We start from the raw sequence: 25,132 nt of genomic DNA on the forward strand, positions 1-25,132 counted from the left end.
AGTAGACTACTTTGAAGGGGAAGACTCGGACAGACTCCCATTCACACCAAAATCCACATGGAAACCACCCCCAAGGACAAAATCAGCATGGACACGCTAGAATTCATTGCAGCAACAAGGCCGAAAATTGGATCCCGCGATTGAAAAGTAAACCAAATCTCACTAAAGCAGAAAGACAGGCCATAAGGGAACTCAGGGAGGACAGGGACATAATAATAAAACTGGCAGACAAAGGTAGCAACATTGTCATCATGGACAGACAGCAATATCTACTGCAGGAACATAGTGTTCCCTATTGTGGAGCTCCCTATGAACAAATAGAAATATCTATCTATCCAGAAACCAGGCAAATCATAGGGAACATCCTAAATCAACTATTAGCAGACAAATACATCAATAAAAGACTAAGGAAATATCTAGCAGGCGAGCACCCACGCCCCAGAGTCTTCGATATGCTCCCAAAAATACACAAACACCCAGACACATGGAGAGTATCCGGGGCAGTACCTGCGGGCAGACCCATAGTATCGGACTGTGGTAGTGAGTCTTACAATATAGCAGAATTTCTCGACCACTTCCTGAATCCAATATCAAGGAAACACCCAAGCTACATCAAATACACCGACCATTTAATACAAATAGTAAACTCTCTGACAATCCAGTCAAACAGCCTCTTCTTCACGATGGTGCTGAGAGCCTATACACAAACACAGAAATAGACAGGGGAATTAGGGCTGTAAGAAAAGCTTTGTGAAGGTTCCCCCAGGGAGACAGACCCGATGCGGTAATAATTCGATTACTGCACCTGGGACTGGCTAGGAATGATATTAAATTCAATAACAAGTGCTATTTACAGGTCAAGGGGACAGCCATGGGTAAAAGGTTTGCACCAGCATATGCAAACATCTACATGGCAGAATTGGAGAACAGTGCATTTAAAAAATGCCCCAAAACATCCTTACATTACTACAGATGCTGGACAATATCCCGGGAGTATGGACACACACCGAGGCAGAAATGGTGGACTTCACCAACACACTAAACAACCACTACCCGTCAATTAAAATCAAAGCGACAATACATAAGAACCAAATAGATTTCCTCGACACAACAGTATTTAAATCACTACAGGATAGTCCAAACACCTACAAACTGGTCACTAAAGTATTCTTCAAGCCCACAGACAAACATGCACTCCGACATACATGCAGCCATCACCCACGATACATTTAGGGGCTTAGTAAAATCACAACTATCCTGCTTCTACCGCATATGCAGCAAACAAACAGACTTTGAAAAGGCAACAACAACCCTTTTCCAAGCACTTAAATGAAGAGGATACGCCAAGAGGTTCCTGAGACATCTCAAATCAAACTTCCTAAGATCAAAAGAAGCAGCACAGAAAAAGGGAAACCCATCATACCACTAATCATCACATACAGCCCACAGCTAGAGAAATAAGTCAAATACAACTTTGAAAAATTAAAAAAGAACAGCAGAACCTTAGAGAACTACAACATTATAACAGCCTACAAATGACATACAAATCTGAAGGACATGCTGGTCAGAAGGCGGATAAAATGACCCAAGCAGGGAAAATATAGAAGCAGAAACTGCAAGATCTGCAAACACCTGGTAACACCAGAGGAAATAAAGAACCACCACACCAACATTATTGTAACACTACAGTCAAAAAATCAAATGCGACTAACGTAATGTAGTGTATGCCATCCAATGTAAAACATGCAAGATAATATACATAGGGGAAACGGGCAACACGCCAAGGGAAAGACTCTTCCAACACCTCAGTGGGATTAGGACAGAGAAGGAAAATAAGGCCACAGACATTTCATGCAACGTGGCATTGAAGCCCTAACTATTATGGGGCTAGACACAAATGTTCATTGGACCACAGCAGAAAGAAAATGAGCAAAGGGATGGATCTATAAAATGAAAACCTTATTCCCAAATGGCCTAAACCTAAGACACGGGAACACACAAACCACACAAGAACATGGATAGATAAGGACCTGACAGGGCAACCACCCAGAACACATGAACAATAAATAACGAACAGAAACCAATAACACACCCATGCAAACACCACGGAAGGAACAGGGAAACATAACACAACTGGGAAACCATAACAAACACAAATCACATGCCGAGAGGGAACCACAGATTAATGGGTCACTAATTGCTAGGTCCCCTGAACACAAACTCCAACAAAGGCCAGAAACCTACAAAAAAAAACAAATGCCCAAAGGTGAATCAAACATCCCCAAAACAATGCCCCCCTCCCACCCCCCCAGACTTTTCCCAAACAAATGCCAATGAGGGAGCCAACTGAGCAGGAGGATACAAGGGAACCACAACAAGGAGGTGGCACAGGAGATCAACCCCGAGGACAGAAGGCAAACAAATAAAGGGAGAACCACAATAGACAGCAGGAAAGCCAGCATTGTGAGAAGACAGACATGTAAGCCAAAGATGTGAAATCACTCACCTATGGGCAGCACGGTGGCACAGTGGTTAGCACTGTTGCCTCACAGGGCCAGGGACACAGGCTTGATTCCTGGCTTGGATCTCTACCTGTGCGGAATCTGCACATTCTCCCCGTGTTTGTGTGGGTTTCCTCCGGGCGCTCCGGTTTCCTCCTACACTCCAAAGATGTGCTGGTTAAGTGAATTGGCCATACTAAATTCCCCCTTGGTGTACCCTTCAATGTAACTTCATTACATTGTTAATGTAATGTGACAGAGGGTAGCAGTGGAAGGGTGCATTTCTCAATGGAAGGCTGTGACAAGTGGTGTTCCTCAGGGATCAGTGCTGGGATCTTTGCTGCTTGTAATATATATAAATGATTAGGAAGAAAATGTAACTGGATTGATTAGTAAATTTGCGGACGACACAAAGGTTGGTGGATTTGCGGATAGCGATGAGGATAATTGAGAGGCAAAGGGATATTAGGGCAGCATGGTAGCACAGTGGTTAGGGCGGCACGGTGGTTCACAGCTCCAGGGATCTGGGTTCGATTCCCAGCTTGGGTCACTGTCTGTGTGGAGTTTGCACATTCTCCTCGTGTCTGCGTGGGTTTCCTCCGGGTGCTCCGGTTTCCTCCCACAGTACAAAGATGTGCGGGTTAGGTCAATTGGCCATGCCAAAATTGCCCCTTAGTGTCCTGAGATGCGTAGGTTAGAGGGATTAGCAGGTAAATGTGTAGGGATATGGGGGTAGGGCCTGGGTGGGATTGTGGTCGGTGCAGACTCGATGGACCCAGTGGCCTCTTTCTGCACTGTAGGGTTTCTATGATTCTATGGATCTGGGTGTACAGGTACAGAGGTCACTGAAAGTGGCAATGCAGGTGGAGAAGGTAGTCAAGAAGGCATACGGCATGCTTGCCTTCATCGGCCGGGGTATTGAGTTTAAAAATTGGCAAGTCATGTTGACGTTTTATGGAACCTTAGTGAGGCCGCACTTGGAATATAGTGTTCAATTCTGGTTGCCACACTACCAGAAGGATGTGGAGGCTTTGGAGAGGATACAGAAAAGATTTACTAGGATGTTGCCTGGTATGGAGGGCATTAGCTATGAGGAGAGGTTGGAGAAACTTGGTTTGTTCTCACTGGAGCGACGGAGGTTGAGGGAGACCTGATAGAAGTCTACAAGATTATGAGAGGCATGGACAGAGTGGATAGTCAGAAGCTTTTTCCCAGGGTAGAAGAGTCAATTACTAGGGGGCATAGGTTTAAGGTGTGAGGGACAAGTTTTAAAAGAGATGTATGTGGCAGATTTTTTACACAGAGAGGTGGGTGCCTGGAACTCGTTGCCGGGGGGAGGTAGTGGAAGTGGATACGGTAGTGGCTTTTAAGGGGTGTCTTGACAAGTACATGAATGAGATGGGAATAGAGGGATATGGTCCCCAGAAGCGTAGGGGGTTTTAGTTAAGTCAGGCAGCATGGTCGGTGCAGGCTTGGAGGGCTGAAGGGACTGTTCCTGTGCTGTAATTTTCTTTGTTCTTTGTAAGCCTATTTGGGACACTAATTAATTAATAAAGAAATAAACACCCCCCCTCCCTCACACCCCCTCTTCCCTCACGCCCCCCGCACCCCCCCGCACCACCCCCAACCCCCCCGCACCACCCCCAACCCCCCCCGCACCCCCCCCCCGCACCACCCCCCCCCGCACCCCCCCCCCCCGCACCCCCCCCCCCCCGCACCACCCCCAACCCCCCCACACCACCCCCAACCCCCCCGCACCACCCCCAACCCCCCCGCACCACTCCCCCGCACGCCCCCCGCCATTTCTCTTTGTAGATTCAGAGATCAATGATATTCAGGTCACAATGAATTGAGTGACTGTCAGTTCTTGACGTGTCATTTGGCTCTGTAAATCCTCATCTCTTGACATCCTGTAAAAGAAATTTACAACAGACATCACAGTCAGTACAGGATAGAAATTCAGAACAGACAATTCCAGTTTCTATGGAACATTCTTTTCTCTCATTCCCCAAAAGCTGTAAATCTCCATCCCTCCATTCTCACTCTGCTGTATCTAATATTCACCCTCCCAATTCTCCTGAAGGTGCTGATTAAGGCTGATTGACAGATCCATGCTCACTGCTTCCTGTCCTGGACACACAGCTGAAAATCTCACGCAGGCGGCCAGGCAGATCTATGGCTATATGACTGGACTAGAAATGTGTGGAATATACAGATTAGATTCACTTCCTTACCCTTCAGTTGCTGCAAGTCCCCAATTTCCCCCAGAATGAGAATAGAAATGGAAAGAGGGAGACACTGATTTCCTCCCAGATGTTGCACAGAGCAAGTTTTAGCCTGAAGCTGATTGGACACCTTCCATACCGTGATGTCACAATGGAGCCCTGCCTGAATCAGCCAATAGGAATCACACTGCTCCACGGTGACGTCTCCGGATTCCGGCGCGCGGATAGGGGAGCCCCGCCCCCACCCCTTGCTCCGCCTTCCCCAACACCTCCTCGAACCAAGGTTTCCAGGCAGCCGCTGACGGTTTTGGCCAGAGCGAGAAGCAGCTCGGTGATCTTCCCTCCCCCCGCCCGAGACTGCGCATGTCCAAGGGAGAGGGGAAGTTGCGAATGTGCGGGGAAGTATCCGGTATGCTGAGGTGTTGACCAATAGGAATAGTTAGAGGACCGGAAGGAGTTTTCCCCTCCAGCCAATCAGAGCTCCCCCATTGTCTGAATGCGGAAGTTAGACAATGAGCTTGTTCATTTGCTGTCCAGCAAAGCTGCTGCGCCTGTCTCTGAATGAAGATTGAGCTTCAGACAGACTCAAACTCCCTCCCTTCGCCAACATCTGTGAGTAAAACACTTTCTTTTCTCCCCCTTTCCAGCTCTTTTCCCATTCTGGGGGAAATTGGGGACTTGCAGCAACTGAAGGGAAAGGAAGTGAATCCAGGGAGGGTGCAGACTCTGGAAAGGTCTCTCTCTCTCTCTCTCTCTTAAAGACATTGACATCCTTTGCTCCCTCTACACATTTATTTGTCTGGCTAAAAGGATAGTGTCTTTCCTAATGTTCACAATTAAAGGGCTCTGGTTTCCCCAGGAGATGGCTGACGTTTAAGGGGACAGTAAAGTAATATAGGGGAATTTCACAGTAACTTCATTGCGCTGTTAATGTAAATCTTGTGACTAATAAACTTTATAGGACAGAGATATATCGAGTATATGGTACAGATTTGATATGGTTTTGTAATAAAATACATTTATTATTTCTAGTCCTATACTATAATGCTGTAGCTATGTTATATGTTTCCACTTAGCGTCATTACAGCACAGAAAGAATCCGTTCGGTAACTCGAGTCCATGCCAACCCTCTCGAATAATCCAGTCCCATTCCTCTCAATATCTCTCTTCCATGAAAGTTTATTTCCTTCAAGTGCCCATCCAGTTTCATTTTTAATCAGAATCCATACACTTGTAATATAGGACTGTAGCTACATTATATAGTTCCAGAGATCTCTTCCCACAGAGGGTTCTAAGTCTTTTGGATTTCTCTTCCACAGCAACCACTGAGGCTGAGGATCATTGAATATATTGCAAGATGAGGTAGACAGATTTTTGACTGACAAGGGTGTCAAGGGTTATGGGGAACAGACCAGAAGATGAAGCGAAAGCTAAGATGAGGAGGGATTTTCTCACTCAAGGATGTGGTGAAGCTTTGGAATTCTCAAGTCCTGGAGCCTCAGTCATCAAGAATTTTCAAGAGAGAGATTGATTGGTTTCTAGATATTGAGGATATCAAGGGAAATAGGTTTAGTGTGGGGAGAGTGATGTTGAGGTAGATGAGCCAATGATCTCATTGAATGATTGAAAAGACTCAATGGGCCAAATGACCGACTGCACCTCCTATTTGTTGTGGTCTCTGTGTCCAGGACAGGAAGCAGTGAGCACGAGTCTGTCAATCAGCCTCGTCAGGAGAATTGGGAGGGTGAATATTAGATACAGCAGAGTGAGAATGGATGGAGAGTGTGTGGGGTGGAGATTTAAAGCTTTTGGAGAATGAAAGAGGAAAGAATGTTCCATAGAAACTAGAATTGTCTGTTCTGAATTTCTATCATTTACTGACACTGATGACTTTTCTAAACTTGTTTTACAGGATATTGAAAGAGGAATCACAGGTTGAAATCTCAAATGTCACATCTAGATCTGACAGAGTCATGTTCCTCGGGACCTGAATATAATCGGCCTTTAAATCTAGAAGGAGAAATGATTGTCCGGTCTGTCGATTTGAAAAGATTTCAAACATCAGTGTGACTGGAAAAACACCAACACATTGCCACACTCGAGTGAGAGTGTCCTAGTGCACTGACTGAAGTGCTTTAACCAGTTACACAACCTGAATAAATATCACACCATTCACAGCAGGGAGAGACTGTACTCGTGTTGTGTGTGTGGACTGATTGTCCACCTAAGACAGAGGCAAGGACATCTGCACCATGGAAAAACCATGGAAATGTGCAGACTGTGGGAAGAGATACAGAGTCCCATCTCGGCTGGAAGCTCATCGACGCAGCCACACGGGGGAGAGGCCGTTCACCTGCACTCAGTGTGGGGAGGGATTCACTCGGTTATCCCACCTGCAGTCACATGAGCGAACTCACACAGGGGAGAGGCCATTCACCTGCTCTAAGTGTGAGAAGGGATTCAGTCAGTTATCCGGCCTGCAGGCACACCAGCGAGTTCACACTGGGGAGAGGCGTTCACTTGCTCTCAATGTGGGAAAGGATTCACTCAGTCATCCCACCTACTGAATCACAAAGTCACCCATACCAATGAGAGACCCTTTAAATGCTCTGACTGTGGGAGCGGATTCAAAAGGTCTGGAGAACTGATGTCCCACCAGCGCATTCACACTGAGGAGAGACCGTTCAGCTGCTCTCACTGCACAAAGAGTTTCAGAAGGTCATCCCAGCTGTGGACACACCAGCGAGTTCACACCGGGGAGAAACCATTCACCTGCACCGTATGTGGGAAGGGATTCACTCAGTTATCCAGCCTGCAGGCACACCAGCGAGTTCACGCTGGGGAGAGGCTGTTTACCTGCTCTGTTTGTGAGAAGAGATTCACTCAGTTATCCAGCCTGCTCAGACACAAAGTCACTCACACCAATGAGAGACCCTTTAAATGCACTGACTGTGGGAGCGGCTTCAAACGTGCTTCAGATCTGAGGGACCACCAGCGCATTCACACTGGGGAGAGGCCTTTCACCTGCTCCATCTGCAGGAAGGGCTTCACTCAGTTGTCCAACCTGCTGAGACACAATCTCACTCACACCCAGGAGAAATCCTTTAAATGCTCTGACTGTGGGAGCGGATTCAGAAGCTCTCAGGAACTGAGGATCCACCAGCGCATTCACACTGAGGAGAGACCTTTCAGCTGCTCTCACTGCACCAAGGGATTTAGAACGTCATCCAACCTGTGGGCACACCACCAAGTTCACACTCTGGGAGGATCATCCACCTGCTCTGTTGGGGGAAGGGTTTCTCTCAGTCATCCAGCTTGCTGACACACAAAGGCACTCACACCAAGGACAGCCCGTTTAAATTCCCTGACTGAAGAGGATGTCTTCAATAGGCCTCGGGAACTAATGTCCCACCAGCGAGTTCACATGCGCATAAACTCCATCTGCCATTTTCCCACCCATATCTACAGCTGATCTGTATCCTTTGACAACCTTCTACACTATCTACAACTCCTATCTACACCTAGCTTTGTGTCATCTGCAAATTTACCCACCCGTCCATGTTTTCATCCACGTCATTTATACATACCTCAAACGGTAGAGGCCCCAGTATGGATCCCTGTGGAACACTAGGCACGGACCTCCAGCCACAAAAACACCCCCCATTACTCTCTGACTTCCCTGGGCAACTCAATTCTGAATCCAAGCGGCCAAGTCAACATCTTAATCTTGTGGATGAGCTTACGATGAGGGAACTTGTCGAAAGCCTTACTAAATCCTTGTACACAACATCCACTGCTCTACCCTCATCGATCACCTTCGTCACCTCCTCCAGAAAATCAGTCAAGTTAGTAAGATGTTGATAGTGCTCCCAGTGTAGTCTGGTGATGAAAATATAGACTTGCACAGTGGTTAGCACTGCTGCTTCACAATGGCAGGGACCCGGGTTTGATTCCTGGCTTGGGTCACTGTTTGTGTCGAGTTTGCACATTCTCCTCGTCTCTGCGTGGGTTTCCTCCGGGTGCTCCAGTTTCCTCCCACAGTCTGAAAGACGTCCTGGTTAGGTGCATTGACCCAAGTAGGTGGCGCAGTGTGGCGACTAGGGGAATTTCACAGTAACTTCATTGCAGTGTTAATGTAAGCCTTACTTGTGACTAATAAATTAACTTACCTACATTTCACCGAACACGTTAACAGGTAGATTTGATATCTAACGAGGACTTTATACTTCAGAATTGAATAAAGGGCTCATTGTTACTAACAGGTAAAGAAAGGCTAAAACTCTTACCCAGAATCCTTTTTAGACACACACGGACATCTCTGAATCTGACACACACCAAATGGAACGTTACACAAGGGGCTGGAATTTCTTAACAACCTTTCAATATAAATGTTCTGCTACAGCCTGTGACAAAGGACACAACAGATCGCAAGAACCAGGAGGAACCTTTAACCCAGAGAATGTTAATAACCTTGTTCAGGACACTGGTGCCAGGCACAGGAGGATCCCAAGAAAAACGGAACATTTAATTTTCTATCTGTTTCACAATTCTAAATGACTGATTCTTTAACAAAGGAATGTTTAAAAACAGCATTGTGATATTCCAAGGTCAGCTGTGTGTGGGAAAGGGGCACACTGATGTGTTTCTATTTTAAACAGGAGGGTCCATTGAAAAGCAGCTCTGGGCGATACGAGCACCTCCTGACCTTTCAATTCATTTCAAATCACCCATCGCTTTCCGTGGAATATTCTTTATTCTTTCCTGGGATGTGGACACTGCTGACAAAGCCCCAGCACACGTTGCTCATCTCCTGATTGCCCTTGAACAGAGTGAGTTGCTCAGCCATTTCAGAGGGGCAGTTAAGAGTCACCCACATCGCTGTGTGGGTCTGGATTCACATGTAGACCAGACCGGGTAAGGATGGCAGATTTCCTTCCCTAACAGGGAGCAGTAATAGGGTGAACCGGATGTGTTTTTGCAACAATTGACAATTTCATGGTCACTGTTACTGAGACTAACTTTATATAATTCCAGATTGATTCTCTGAATTCAAATCCCCCAGCTGCCTGTCCCCAGATCCTTTGCTGGGTCTCTGCATTACTCAGCCAGCGACATTCCCACTACCCCACCCCTTCCCCCTGAATGGAATATTTCACAGAACCCTTCGTTAAACAGGAATCATAGAATCCGTATGGTGCTGAAGGAGGCCATTCAGCTCACAGAGCTTGCACCGACAACAATCCCACCTAGCCCCATCCTCTTAACCCCATGTATTTATCCTGCTAATCCCCCCTCACACTAAGGGGCAATTTAGTATACCCAATCTGCACATCTTTGGACTGTTGGAGGAAACCAGAGCACCTGGAGAAAACCCACGCAGACATGGGGAGAATGTGCAAACTCCACATAACAGTCAACTGAGGCCAGATTTGAACCTGGGTGCCTGGCGCTGTCAGGCAGCAGTGCTAACCACTGTGCCACCATGTTGAGAAAATAGAGGGGCTTTGACCTTTGGATAACCTCATCATGAACAACAGAAACCTTAAAGCTGACCATTCTGTAAAAGTTTAAAAACTCGGGGGGGTTTAAACTAGTATGGCAGGGGGGAGGGGGTCAAAATATTAGGTCTACAAGTGTAGAGGCTGGGGACGAGCTTGGGGCTGGGACAAGGCTGGCAAAGAAGAAGAGCACTCTGGGGGAGGATGACCTCACTGGGCCTGGAGGTCTGGAGTGCTTATACTTCAATGCAAGGAGCGTAGCAGGTAAGACACATGAACTTAGGGCCTTAATGCTCACGAGGAATTTGGATGTGGTTGCGGTGACAGAGACTTGGTTGAAAGAGGGACAGGACTGGCAGCTGAATATTCCGGGGTACAAGTGTTTTAGGCGAGACAGAGGAGGGGCCAAAAGAGGTGGGGGAGTAGCAGTATTAGTTGGAGAGCATATTACAGCGGTGCAGAGGGAGGACAATTCAGAGGGGTTGTGTAACGAGTCACTCTGGGTGGAGCTTAGAAACAGGAAGGGCGCAGTCACTATGTTGGGGGTGTACTACAGGCCCCCCAACAGCCCAAGGGAAGTGGAAGAACAGATATGTCAGGAGATACTGGATAGGTGCAGGAAAAATAGGGGTGTTGTAATGGGAGACTTCAATTTCCCTGGTATAGACTGGAAATCGCTGAGAGCAGGGACTCTGAATGGGGAGGAATTTGTAAAATGCGTACAGGAGGGTTCTTTGGAACAATATGTAGAGAGGGGGCTATACTGGACCTCGTACTGGGGAATGAGCCCGGTCAGGTCTTCAAAGTTTCGGTAGGGGAACATGTGGCAAATAGTGACCACAATTCTGTTAGCTTTAGGATAGTGATGGAAAAGGATGAGTGGTGTCCCAAGGGTAAGGTGTTGGATTGGGTGAAGGCTAACGTTAGTGGGATTAGGCAGAAATTGGCAGCTCTTGATTGGGAGAGGCTGTTTGAGGGTAAATCCACATCTGGCATGTGGGAGTCTTTTAAGGAACAGTTGTTAGGGCTACAGGACAGGCATGTGCCTGTAAAAAAGAAGGATAGGAAGGGTAGGATTCGAGAACCGTGGATAACCAGGGAAATTGAGGGACTGGTCAAAAAGAAAAGAGAGGCATATGGTAGGTCCAGGCAGCTAAAAACGGAGGGAGCTCTGGAGGAATACAAAGAAAGTAGGAAAGAACTCAAACGGGGAATTAGAAGAGCAAAAAGGGGTCACGAAATGTTCTTGGCAGACAGGATTAAGGAGAATCCCAAGGCATTTTATTCATACGTTAGGCACAAAAGGGTTGTCAGGGAAAAAATCGGACCTCTCGGGGACAAAAGTGGGGAATTATGCTTGGAGCCCAAAGAAGTAGGGGAGATCCTAAATGAATACTTTGCGTCGGTATTCACAAAGGAGAGGGATGTGTTGACTGGGAGTGTCTCGGAGGGGAGTGTTGAACCGTTGGAGAAAATCTCCATTACAAAGGAGGAAGTGTTAGGTTTATTAGAGAATTTAAAGACTGACAAATCCCCAGGGCCTGATGGAATCTATCCAAGGCTGCTCAGGGAGACGAGAGATGAAATCGCTGGGCCTCTGACGCAAATCTTTGTCTCGTCACTGGACGCAGGTGAGGTCCCAGAGGATTGGAGGATAGCTAATGTGGTCCCGTTATTTAAGAAGGGTAGGAAGGATAACCCGGGTAATTATAGGCCGGTGAGCTTGACGTCCGTGGTGGAGAAGTTGTTGGAGAAGATTCTTAGAGATAGGATGTATGCGCATTTAGAAAGGAATAAACTCATTCACGATAGTCAGCATGGTTTTGTGAGAGGGAGGTCATGCCTCACTAACCTGGTGGAGTTTTTTGAAGAAGTGACCAAAATGGTTGACGAGGGAAGGGCCGTGGATGTCGTCCATATGTACTTTAGTAAAGCGTTTGACAAAGTCCCTCATGGTAGGCTGGTGAAAAAGGTTGGATCTCATGGGATAAAGGGGGAGGTGGCTAGATGGGTGGAGAACTGGCTTGGTCACAGAAGACAGAGGGTGGTAGTGGAAGGGTCTTTTTCCGGCTGGAGGCCTGTGACTAGTGGTGTTCCGCAGGGCTCTGTATTGGGACCTCTGCTGTTTGTGATTTATATAAATGATCTGGAAGAAGGTGTAACTGGGGTGATCAGTAAGTTTGCGGATGACACAAAATTGGCAGGACTTGCAGATAGTGAGGAGCATAGAACATAGAAAGCCACAGCACAAACAGGCCCTTCGGCCCACAAGTTGCGCCGATCACATCCCCACCTCTAGGCCTATCTATAGCCCTCAATCCCATTAAATCCCATGTACTCATCCAGAAGTCTCTTAAAAGACCCCAACGAGTTTGCCTCCACCACCACCGACGTCAGCCGATTCCACTCACCCACCACCCTCTGAGTGAAAAACTTACCCCTGACATCTCCTTTGTACCTACCCCCCAGCACCTTAAACCTGTGTCCTCTCGTAGCAACCATTTCAGCCCTTGGAAATAGCCTCTGAGAGTCTACCCTATCCAGACCTCTCAACATCTTGTAAACCTCTATCAGGTCACCTCTCATCCTTCGTCTCTCCAGGGAGAAGAGACCAAGCTCCCTCAACCTATCCTCATAAGGCATGCCCCCCAATCCAGGCAACATCCTTGTAAATCTCCTCTGCACCCTTTCAATGGCTTCAACATCTTTCCTGTAATGAGGTGACCAGAACTGCGCGCAGTACTCCAAGTGGGGTCTAACCAGGGTCCTATAAAGCTGCAGCATTATCTCCCGACTCCTAAACTCAATCCCTCGATTAATGAAGGCCAGTACGCCGTACGCCTTCTTGACCGCATCCTCCACCTGCGAGGCCGATTTAAGAGTCCTATGGACCCGGACCCCAAGGTCCTTCTGATCCTCTACACTGCTAAGAATGGTACCCTTCATATTATACTGCTGCTTCATCCCATTGGATCTGCCAAAATGGATCACCACACACTTATCCGGGTTGAAGTCCATCTGCCACTTCTCCGCCCAGTCTTGCATTCTATCTATGTCTCGCTGCAACTTCTGACATCCCTCCAAACTATCCACAACACCACCTACCTTGGTGTCGTCAGCAAACTTACCAACCCATCCCTCCACTCCCTCATCCAGGTCATTTATGAAAATGACAAACAGCAAGGGTCCCAGAACAGATCCCTGGGGCACTCCACTGGTCACTGACCTCCATGCAGAGAAAGACCCCTCCACAGCCACTCTCTGCCTTCTGCAGGCAAGCCAGTTCTGGATCCACAAGGCAACAGCCCCTTGGATCCCATGCCCTCTCACTTTCTCAAGAAGTCTTGCATGGGGGACCTTATCGAACGCCTTGCTGAAGTCCATATAGACCACATCCACCGCTCTTCCTTCGTCAATGTGTTTGGTCACATTTTCAAAGAACTCAACCAGGCTCGTAAGGCACGACCTGCCCTTGACAAAGCCGTGCTGACTACTTTTGATCATACTAAACTTCTCTAGATGATCATAAATCCTGTCTCTCAGGATCCTCTCCATCAATTTACCAACCACTGAGGTTAGACTCACCGGTCGGTAATTTCCCGGGCTGTCCCTGTTCCCTTTCTTGAATATAGGGACCACATCTGCAATCCTCCAATCCTCCGGAACCTCTCCCGTCTCCATCGACGATGCAAAGATCATCGCCAAAGGCTCCGCAATCTCCTCCCTCGCCTCCCACAGTAACCTGGGGTACATCCCATCCGGTCCCGGCGACTTACCAACCTTGATGCCATTCAATAGTTCCAACACATCCTCTTTCTTTATGTCCACATGCTCGATCCTTTCTGTCCACCGCAAACCAGCAGTACAACCACCCAGATCCCTTTCCACCGTGAATACCGAGGTAAAGTATTCATTAAGCAGCTCCGCCATTTCTAACGGTTCCGCACAAACTTTTCCCCCTTCACCTTTTAAGGGTCCTATGCCTTCACATCTCATCCTTTTACTCTTGACATATTTGTAGAAAGCCTTGGGATTCTCCTTAATCTTACCCGCCAAGGCCTTCTCATGACCCCTTCTCGCTCTCCTAATTTCCTTCTTAAGCTCCTTCCTACATCCCGTATACTCCTCTAAATCCTTAACACCTCCTAGCTCTCTGAACCTTCTGTACGCCTCTCTTTTCTTATTCACCAGGTTCATCACAACCTTCGTGCACCACGGTTCCCGTACCCTACCAACACCCCCCTGTCTCATTGGGAGCATTGTCAGAAGCTACAGAAGGATATAGATAGGCTGGAAATTTGGGCAAAGAAATGGCAGATGGAGTTCAATCCTGATAAATGCAAAGTGATGCATTTTGGTAGAAATAATGTAGGGAGGAGCTATAAGATAAATGGCAGAACCATAAAGGGTGTAGATACGCAGAGGGACCTGGGTGTGCAAGTCCACAGATCCTTGAAAGTGACGTCACAGGTGGAGAAGGTGGTGAAGAAGGCATATGGCATGCTTGCCTTTATAGGACGGGGCATAGAGTATAAAAGTTGGGGTCTGATGTTGCAGATGTATAGAACGTTGGTTCGGCCGCATCTGGAATACTGCGTCCAGTTCTGGTCGCCACACTACCAGAAGGACGTGGAGGCTTTGGAGAGAGTACAGAGGAGGTTTACCAGGATGTTACCTGGTATGGAGGGGCTTAGTTATGAGGAGAGATTGGGTAAACTGGGGTTGTTCTCCCTGGAAAGACGGAGGATGAGGGGAGACTTAATAGAGGTGTATAAAATTATGAAAGGCATAGATAGGGTGAACGGTGGGAAACTTTTCCCCAGGTCGGTGGTGACGTTCACGAGGGGTCATAGGTTCAAGGTGAAGGGGGGGAGGTTTATCTTAGAATCTTAGAAAGAATCTTAGAAACCCTACAGCACAGAGAGAGGCCATTCGGCCCATCGAGTCTGCACCGACTACAATCCCACCAGGCCCTACCCCCATATCCTTACATATTTACCCACTAATCTCTCTAACCTACGCATCGCAGGACACTAAGGGCAATTTTAGCATGGCCAATCAACCTAACCCGCACATCTTTGAACTGTGGGAGGAAACCGGAGCACCCGGAGGAAACCCACACAGACACGAAGAGAATGTGCAAACTCCACACAGACAGTGACCCAAGCCGGGAATCGAACCCAGGTCCCTGGAGCTGTGAAGCAGCAGTGCTAACCGCTGTGCTACCGTGCCGCCACAGATATCAGACGGACATATTTTACACAGAGGGTGGTGGGGGCCTGGAATGCGCTGCCGGGCAAGGTGGTGGAGGCGGACACACTGGGAACGTTTAAGACTTATCTCGACAGCCATATGAACGGAGTGGGAATGGAGGGATACAAAAGAATGGTGTAGTTTGGACCAGGGAGCAGCGCGGGCTTGGAGGGCCGAAGGGCCTGTTCCTGTGCTGCTTTGTTCTTTGTTCTTTTTATAACAGAGTAAGAAACAGGTGAATAGTAACATAGATGGACATTCATAGGTGGACGTTATGACTGACATCAGAAACATCGATTGACCGGATAAACACTCACTACATCACAGAGCGATCCTCAACCATTAAAGAATTGACCCACAATAAGGAATGAGGGAGTCTTATAAAGAGAGGCAAGAGTTTACACAGAGAGGTGACACCCACAGCTGCTAAGGATGATGGAATTCAGTTCAAGAAGGGGATAAAATGAGAAGTTTTTGCGATTCAAGGCAGAAGTATTGAACAATCTGGAATCAGTGCTTCTCGAACTTGCTGACGAGCCGAACACTTCAATTAATCTCATCATAAATGCCCCATTGTAAATAACATGGATTTGACTAAAAAATGTTGAAGTGTTGGTTTAGAGCCACAAATCTCAACTTCCCATTTGAGTCTGGGGCACCTTTCTGTCTCTATTGCTCGTGTCAATGACAGCCAGGCGACGGAGCTGAGAATAGCGGGGCCTGCGACCCGGTTGGGAAACTGCCCTGGGTGTCGCACTAATCGAGAGACAGGAAGGTGCTGGAGGACTGACTGCAAAATGGGCCTCCAACCAATTGGGGTACAGGAGGGGGTGACCGGGGTTGATGGTGACGTGATCCCCGGGGTTCAGCGTCCCTGTGTCCAAAGCAGAGAGTCATGGGAACAGGGGACAGAGGAGCTGAAGAGAAACCATTTGTGTCCAGAACATTGTGAATATCCTTTGACTCTGGTTGGTCTTTGATCCTCAAGTCATTTTCTGTTTGTTTTACCCATGTTCTGTTTCATTAATAAACTTCAATCAGTAGAAATATTTGATTTTTCTGGATTTTTCCTGATGAGATTGCTGCACTTTAGGGAAAGTGGGTGAGAGGGGTTGGCAGGCTCTTTAACAGAAAGTGAATCCCTCTAAGGTAATTGGCAAAGAAGCCAGAGGGGGAGGTGAAGTTTTATTTTTGACTCTCCGATGATAGAAAATGAGGTTCAGGGAGTCAATTAACCCTTTCTCCCCTTTTCCCAAACTCTGAAATGATTCAATGATAACCCTTCTTGGTGACAGTGGTTAGATTTTATTCGGTATCAATAAGAGCTGACATATGCTAATGTCTGAGCAGTAGTATCAAAGTGCAGCACGAAGTCTCCGGAAACTCATTTCACCTAATCATTGCCGAGCTAACATTTGAATGGACCAATTACAAAACCTGCCATTGAATCATCTGTATCCGCCCAAGCCGTATCAAACTCTCAAACAATTATCTTCCCACGCTCCGTCCCTGGTACAGAGAGTCAGCATTCCCATGCCAAGCAGTGAAAACATGGTGACCGTGACACCCAAATGTCATCTAGGATTCTAGGACTCGTGTTTTCTTTGTCCTCTGGGAGCTGTTTATCTCCCTGTTCCCACACAGCAAGTCGTCTGTTCTAAACTGCAGTGCTCAGCCTGTGAAATGTGTCCGGGATCACACAGATTACTATGATGCACTCACCATACTTTTAAAATGCCTGACATCACATAGATTAACATGCTGCAGTCAATGCTCAGCCTGCGAAATGTACCTGAGATTCAGATTACTATGCTGCAATCGTCAGCCTGTGAAATGGGCCTGAGATCATCCAGATTTACTCTGCTGCACTCACTCCTCAGCCTGTGAAATGTGTCGTGATCACAGTTTATGGTGCTGCCCTCCTCGTACTGTTAAATGTGATGGAGATCTTACAGATTACAAGGCTGCACTCACTCCTCAGCCTGTGAAATGTGTCGTGATCACAGTTTGCGATGCTACCCTCCTCGTACTGTTAAATGTGATGGAGATCTTACAGATTACAATGCTACACTCACTCCTCAGCCAGTGAAATGGGCCTGAGAACCCACAGCAGGAATCACTCCTCAAATGTTAAAATTAGCCCAAAATCACACAGATTCCTATGCTGCACTCAATCCTCAGTCTGTGAAATGTGTCCATGATCAGACAGATTACTATGCCAGTCATCCCTCAGCTTGTCAAATGTGCCCAGGATTACACAGGTTATATGCTGCATTCACTCCTCAGCCTGTGTGTCGTGATCACAGTTTACGATGCTGCCCTTTCATGCTGTTAAATGTGACGGAGATCTTACAGATTACAATGTGGCACTCATTTCTCAGCCTGTTAAATGGGCCTGAGAACTCACAGATTACTATGCAGCACTCACTCGTCAAATTTTAAAATTAGCCCGAGATCACACAGATTACTATGCTGTAGTGAATCCTCAGCCTGTGAAATGTGCTCCGGATTATATAGATCATTATGAGCCAGTCCACAGCCTGTGAAATGTGTCCGGGATCACAGATTACTATGCTGCAGTCAATTCTCAGCCTGTGAAATGTGCCCAGAATCACGCAAATTACTAAACTGCAGTGCTCAGTCTGTGAAATGTGTCCGGGATCACACAGATTACTATGCTGCATTCGCCATACTTTTAAAATGCCAGCCATCACATAGATTACTACGGTGCAGGCAATCGTTAGCCAGTGAAATGTGCCCAAGATCACACAGATTACTGTGCTGCACTCGCTCCTCAGCCTCTGAAATGGGCCCGAGATTACAATGCAGCACTCACTCCTCAAATATTAAAATTAGCCCAAGATCACACAGATTCCGATGCTACATTCACTCCTCAGCCTGTGAAATGTGCTCCGAATCATACAGATTATTATGATCCAGTCCACATCCTGTGAAATGTGCCGGGATCACACAGAGTACTATTTTGCAGTCAATCGTCAGCCTGTGAAATGTGCCCAGAATCAGGCAAATTACTGAACTGCAGTGCTCAGCCTGTGAAATGCCCCCAAAATCACACAGCTTCCTATGCTGCACTCATTCCTCAGCCTCTCAAATGTGCTCCGGATCAGACAGATTTTTATGATCCAGTCCAGAGCCTGTGAAATATGCCCAGAATCACACAAATTACGAACTACAGTGCACAGCCAGTGAAATGTGTCGGGGATCACACAGATTACTATGACACGCTCGCCATACTTTTAAAATGCCCGGCATCACATAGATTATTACTCTGCTGCACTCACTCCTCAGCCTGTGAAATGTGTCGTGATCACAGTTTATGGTGCTGCCCTCCTCGTACTGTTAAATGTGATGGAGATCTTATAGATTACAATGCTACACTCACTCCTCAGCCTGTAAAATGTGCTCTGGATCACACAGATTATTGTGATGCAGTCCATAGCCTGTGAAGTGTGCTCTGGATCATACAGATTGTTATGATGCAGTACACAGCCTGTGAAATGTGCCCGAGATCGCACAGATTACGATGCTGCACTCACTCCTCAGCTTGTGAAGTATTAAATTGCCAGTTCTGGCAGTACCTCACCATGTTCAGCAACACCCTGTAAAAAGGAAGAAGGGGGAAGCGAGAAGCTGAACTTTACAGCAGGATAGTTTAGGATATCTCCTGACATCTGGAAGACTGGCCAGCCGAAGGACTCGGAAGACGTGTTCTCAACATTATATTGGCCTTTTTGGGTGGTCACCCAATGGCCGAAGGGGGTCTGAAAGGGTTAATAATCACACAAGTTTCAAAATCACATAAGCTGCTAGGAGAACAATCACAGATCTTTATTAAAGCAGACCCAAACAAGCACAAGGCCTAGTCACAAGGGAGGACACCCCGGAATATAGGTTCGTTTATTTAATAAAGTCTCTTAGTCTGACAGAATTTATTAATGATGTGGAGATGCCGGCATTGGACTGGGGTGAACACAGTAAGAGTTTTAACAACACCAGGTTAAAGTCCAACAGGTTTATTTGGTAGCAAGTACCATTAGCTTTCGGAGCACTGCTCCTTCGTCAGATGGAGTGGAAATCTGCTCTCAAACAGGGCACAGAGACACACAATCAAGTTACAGAATACTGATTAGAATAGTGAACTCACATTCTAATCAGTATTCTGTAACTTGATTTTGTGTCTCTGTGCTCTGTTTGAGAGCAGATTTCCACTCCATCTGACGAAGGAGCAGCGCTCCGAAAGCTAATGGTATTTGCTGCCAAATAAACCTGTTGTACTTTAACCTGGTGTTGTTAAAACTCTTACAGAATTTACTAAGTCAGACATCTGGAGATGGGAGAAATAATAGAAACCTAGGCACAAGATAGGATGCTGCCATACTAGGGTCCTTGCTGTAGCTAGTAATAAACAGCTAAGTTAAATCTTGGTCTGACTACTTGAAGGGAACAGAGTCTGCAACCTCTAAAATGTCGCACACCAAGAGCCCATCTTCATGGCAACATGGCATGCTTTGGGAGACTTCCAAACAGAGTTGTGAACAAAATATTTTTTAATTTGCTAACACTCTGTGACTCTGCGATCCTTGATTCAAAGAGTATCAGCCCACTGGAGGCAAAGTTAAGCAACTAGCCAGTCCAGCAGAAAGAAACCCTCCGGCTCTCCCCATTGATCAACTGTGAGAATGAACAAAATGCAGTCCTGGATGTTATTGAGAGCAGAAACAATAACAGCAGAATCCAACCCCTGTAATCACTTGTCAACTTGTTGGTGTCTCAGCATGTGCGATGACCAACTAAATCCCTTCCCACACATGGTTCAGGTGAATGGTCTCTACCCAGTGTGAACTCTACCCAGTATGCACAGGCTGGATAACTGAGTGAATCCCTTCCCACACTGAAAGCAGGTGAATGGCCACTCCATAGTGTGAAGTTGCTGGTGTCTCAGCAGGTTGGATAACAAAGCAAATCCCATCCCACAATGAGAGCAGGTGAATGGCCTCTCCCCAGTGAGTACTTGCTGGTGTCTCTGCAGGCTGGATAACTGACTGAATCTCTTCTCACACAGAGAGCAGATGAACGGCCTCTCCCCAGTATGTTGTTGGTGTGTACGCAGGTGGGAAAAGTTAGTGAATCCCTTCCCACACTGAGAGCAGGTGAATGGCCTCGCCCCAGTGTGAATTCGTTGGTGTGCCAGCAGGTGGGATAACTGAGTGAATCCCTTCCCTTAGAACAGGTGAATGGCTTCTCCTCATTATGACTGCGTCGATGAGCTTCCAGCAGAGATAGGACTCTGTATCCCTCCTTACAGTCCCCACATTTCCACGTTTCTCCATGTTTTGGGTCCCCTCGAGTCTCTCCAGGTTGCACAATCAGTTACAGTCTTTACAGAACACAGTTACGGTCTCTCTCTGTTGTGAATGGTGTAATATTTATTCAAACTATGAAAGTGGTGAAAATTCTAAGTCGGGTGTTTGTGCCTCACACTGATGTTTAAAATCTATTGAAGCAGACAAACATTTCTCCTTCCAGAATCAAAGGCCGATGATATTCTTGATTTGATTTTGATTTGATTTATTATTGTCACATGCATTAGTATACAGTGAAAAGTATTGTTTCTTGCACGCTATACAGACAAAGCATACCGTTCATAGTGAAGGAAACGAGAGAATGCAGAATGTAGTGTTACAGACATAGCTAGGGTGTAGAGAAAGATCAACTTAATACAAGGTAAGTCCATTCAAAAGTCTGATAGCAGCAGGGAAGAAGCTGTTCTTGAGTCGGTTGGTACGTGACCTCAGACTTTTGCGTTTTTTTCCCAGAAGGAGGAAGGTGGAAGAGAGAATGTCCGGGTGCGGGGGGTCCTTAATTATGCTGGCTGCTTTGCTGAGGCAGTGGTAAGTGTAGACAGAGTCAATGGATGGGAGACTGGTTTGCATGATGGATTGGGCTACATTCATAACGTTTTGTTGTTCCTTGCAGTCTTGGGCAGACCAGGAATCATACCAAGCTGTGATACAACCAGAAAGAATGCTTTCTATGGCGCATCTGTAAAAGTTGGTGAGAGTCGTAACTGACATGCCAAATTTCCTTAGTCTTCTGAGAAAGTAGAGGCATTGGTGGGCTTTCTTAACTATAGTGTCGGCATGGCGGGGACCAGGACAGGTTATTGGTGATCTGGACACCTAAAAACCTGAAGCTGTCGACACTTTCTACTTTGTCCCCATTGACGTAGACAGGGACATGTTCTCCTTTACGCTTCCTGAAGTCGATGACAATCTCCTTCGTTTTGTTGACATTGAGGGAGAGATTATTGTTGCCGCACCAGTTCCCCAGATTCTCTATCTCATCCCTGTACTCTATCTTGTCATTGTTTGAGATCCGACCCACTATGGTGGTATCGTCATGAACTTGAAAATCAAATTGGAGGGGAATTTGGCCACACAGTCATAGGTGTATAAGGAGTATAGTAGGGGACTGAGAACACAGCCTTGTGGGGCACCGGTGTTGAGGATGATCATGGAGGAGGTGTTGTTGCCTATCCTTACTGATTGTGGTCTGTGAGTTAGGAAGTTCAGGATCCAGTCGCAGAGGGAGGTGCCGAGGCCCAGGCCATGGAGTTTGGAGATGAGTTTCGTGGGAATAATGGTGTTGAAGGCTGAGCTGTAGTCAGTAAATAGGAGTCTGACATAGGTGTCTTTGTTATCTAGGTGTTCCAGGGTTGAGTGTAGGGCCAGGGAGTATAGGGCTAGGGCGTCTGCTGTGGACCTTTTGCAGAGATAGGCAAACTGTAGTGGATCCAGGTACTCCAGGAGGCTGAAATTGATTCGTGCCATGACTAGCCTTTTGAAGCACTTCATAATTTGCTGTGCTCAGTTCTGGTCGCCTCACTATAGGAAGGATGTGGAAAAGATTGAAAGGGTGCAGAGGAGATTTACAAGGATGTTGCCTGGATTGAGTGGCATGCCTTATGAGGATAGGCTGAGGGAGATCGGTCTTTTCTCCTTGGAGAGATGAAGGATGAGAGGAGACCTAATAGAGGTGTATAAGATGTTGAGAGGCATAGGTCGGGTGGACTCTCAGAGGCTTTTTCCCAGGGTGGAAATGGCTGCTACGAGAGGACACAGGTTTAGGGGGCTGGGGGGTAGGTAGAGGGGAGATGTTACGGGTAAGTTTTTCACACAGAGGGTGGTGGGCGAGTGGAATTGGCTGCCGTCAGTGGTGGTGGAGGCGAACTCAATAGGGTCTTTTAAGAGACTCCTGGATGAGTACATGGAGCGTAATAGGATGGAGGGTTATAGGTAGGTCTAGAAGGTAGGGATGTGTTCGGCACAACTTGTGGGCCAAAGGGCCTGTTTGTGCTGTAGTTTTTCTATGTTTCTATGTTTCTATAATGATGGATATCAGAGCCACCGGCCAATAGTCATTAAGGCACGCTGCTTGGTTTTGTTTTGGTACCGGGATGATGGTCATCTTCTTAAAGCAGGTAGGGACCTCAGATTGTTGTAAAGAGAGGTGAAGATGTCTGCGAATACCCCTGCCAGCTGATCCGCACAGAATCTGAGTGCACCTCCGGGTACCCCATCCGGGCCAGTCGCTTTCCGTGGGTTGACCTTCGAGAAAGCTGCTCTGACATCTGCAATGGTGACCCCAGATACAGTTTCATCCAGGGCTTCCAGGGTGGAAGGCATGCTCTCGCTGACCTCTTGCTCAAAACGGGCATTGAGCTCACCAGGGAGGGGTGCGTTGGAGCCGGCGATTTTACATGCCTTCATCTTGTAGCCTGTTATGTCTTGCAGACCTTGCCATAGTCGGCAGGGGTCGGTGTGGCTAACCTGGGACTCTAGCTTGGTCCGGTACTGTCTTTTGGCATCTTTGATGGATCTCCTTAGATCCCACAGTCCAAAGATGTGCGGGTTAGGTTGATTGGCCATGCTAAAATGTGTGGGTTAGGTTGATTGGCCATGCTAAAATTGCCCCTTAGTGTCCTGAGATGTGTAGGTTAGAGGGATTAGCGGGTAAATGTGTAGGGATATGGGAGTAGAGCCTGGGTGGGATTGTGGTCGGTGCAGACTCAATGGGCTGAATGGCCTGTTTCTGCACTGTAGGGTTTCTATGACTTTCTATGACTTTCTGTCGTATCTGGCTTTCTTGTATAGGTCAGTGTCACCTGACTTGAATGCCTCAGACCTGGACTTCAGCAAGCAGTGGATATCCCTGTTCATCCATGGTTTCCAGTTGGGGAACAAACAGATTTGCTTCTTTGGCACACAGTCTTCTACACATTTACGAATGGAGTCAGTTACTGTAGTGGCATCCTCGTTCAGGCTGATCGCAGAGTTTTTAAATACTGACCAGTTCACTGACTCCAAGTGGTCCCGTAGGAGATCATCCAATTCCTCAGACCAACATTGCACGACTTACTTTGATGGATTCTCCCTCTTCAGCTTTTGCTTGTAAGCCGGGAGCAGGAGCACGGCCTTGTGGTCTGATTTGCCAAAGTGTGTGCAGGCGATAAAGCAGTAGGCATGTTTGATATTTGTGTAGCAATGGTCTAGGATGTTTGGGCCTCTGGTGGAGCAGGCGACGTGTAGGTGGTAACTTGGTTCACATCTCAAGGAACTGAATGACTGTCAGATCTAGTTGTGACGTTTGAGACTTCTGTCTGTAATTCCTCCTCTTTCAATATTCTGTAAAAACAATGACAAAAAAAATCAATGTTAGTACAGTATAGAAATTCAGATCAGACAATTCTGGTTGCTATGGATCATTCTTTCATCTCTACTGTTCATTCTTTATGGTATGTGGGTATCGTTGGCTGGGCCACTATATATTCCCCATTCCTAATTTCCCTTCAAGAGCTGGTGGTACAATGCCTTATGAACCTCAGGATCAGGAGAAAGTCATTTTGCCCATCAAACATTTTGCAAAGTTCTTTCCCACTCCCCACTCCCCCCGCTGGCAGATGCACGATATTACAAGATGAGAAATAATGCTAAATATACTTTAGTAGAGAATTATAAGTAACTAATAAGTGCCACATAACGCAACATACATACACAAGACATCCCCTACCGTACTATATTAAATAGCAGCCATCTCCTGGCAGAGACCTGGGCCAACCTTTCCAGATCTGCACCCTCCCTGGATTTACTTCCTTTCCCTTCAGTTGCTGCAAGTCCCCAATTTCCCCCAGAATGGGAAAAGAAATGGAAAGGGGGAAACATTGATTTCCTCCCAGATGTTGCACAGAGGAGGAAGTTTTAGTCTGAAGCTCATTAGACACCTTCTGCATTGTGACGTCACAATGGAGCCCTGCCGGAATCTTTGGGTTCCAATGTGCAGAGCAAAAATGTTGTCTGATTTCAAGAAGAAATTAGATATAGCTCTTGGGGCTAAAGGGATCAAGGGATATGGGAGGAAGGGGTAGATCAGGATATTGAATTCGATGATCAGCCATGATCAAGGTGAATGGTGAATGGTGGAGCAGGCACAAAGGGCTGAATGGCCTACTCCTGCTTCTAGTTTCTATATTTCGATATTATTATTTCCAGTCTTGTAATATAGTACTGAAGCTACATTATATATCTCCAGTCATAGAGTCATTACGGCACAAAAGGAGTCCTTTCAAGTCCATGCC

The 25,132-nt window shown here is 46.9% G+C and overlaps 2 protein-coding genes across 2 annotated transcripts in view; one reads left to right on the forward strand and one right to left on the reverse strand.

Annotated features, from left to right (window-relative positions):
- Positions 1-25,132, reverse strand: part of LOC144502017 (uncharacterized) — a 194,521-nt gene that overhangs the window by 106,310 nt on the left and 63,079 nt on the right. The window contains exons 2-3 of the mRNA XM_078226033.1: positions 20,430-20,686; positions 19,082-19,097 (exon numbers count right to left, since the gene is read on the reverse strand). Coding sequence (XP_078082159.1) covers positions 19,082-19,097; positions 20,430-20,686 — 273 coding nt within the window. The remainder of the gene's footprint in view (positions 1-19,081; positions 19,098-20,429; positions 20,687-25,132) is intronic.
- LOC144501468 (uncharacterized) lies at positions 5,221-9,729 on the forward strand. The gene is made up of 2 exons (XM_078225250.1): positions 5,221-5,338; positions 6,639-9,729. Exon 2 carries the CDS (start codon positions 7,374-7,376, stop codon positions 8,046-8,048), a length of 675 nt encoding a protein of 224 aa, XP_078081376.1. The 5' UTR covers positions 5,221-5,338; positions 6,639-7,373; the 3' UTR covers positions 8,049-9,729.

The sequence above is a fragment of the Mustelus asterias genome, chromosome 12, assembly GCF_964213995.1.
Source record: "Mustelus asterias chromosome 12, sMusAst1.hap1.1, whole genome shotgun sequence".
In the NCBI taxonomy this organism is placed as follows: Eukaryota; Metazoa; Chordata; class Chondrichthyes; order Carcharhiniformes; family Triakidae; genus Mustelus; species Mustelus asterias.

Coding starts and splice junctions, on each gene's coding strand:
- LOC144501468 (XM_078225250.1), top strand. CDS start 7,374: ATGTCCCACCAGCGCATTCACACTGAGGAGAGACCGTTCAGCTGCTCT.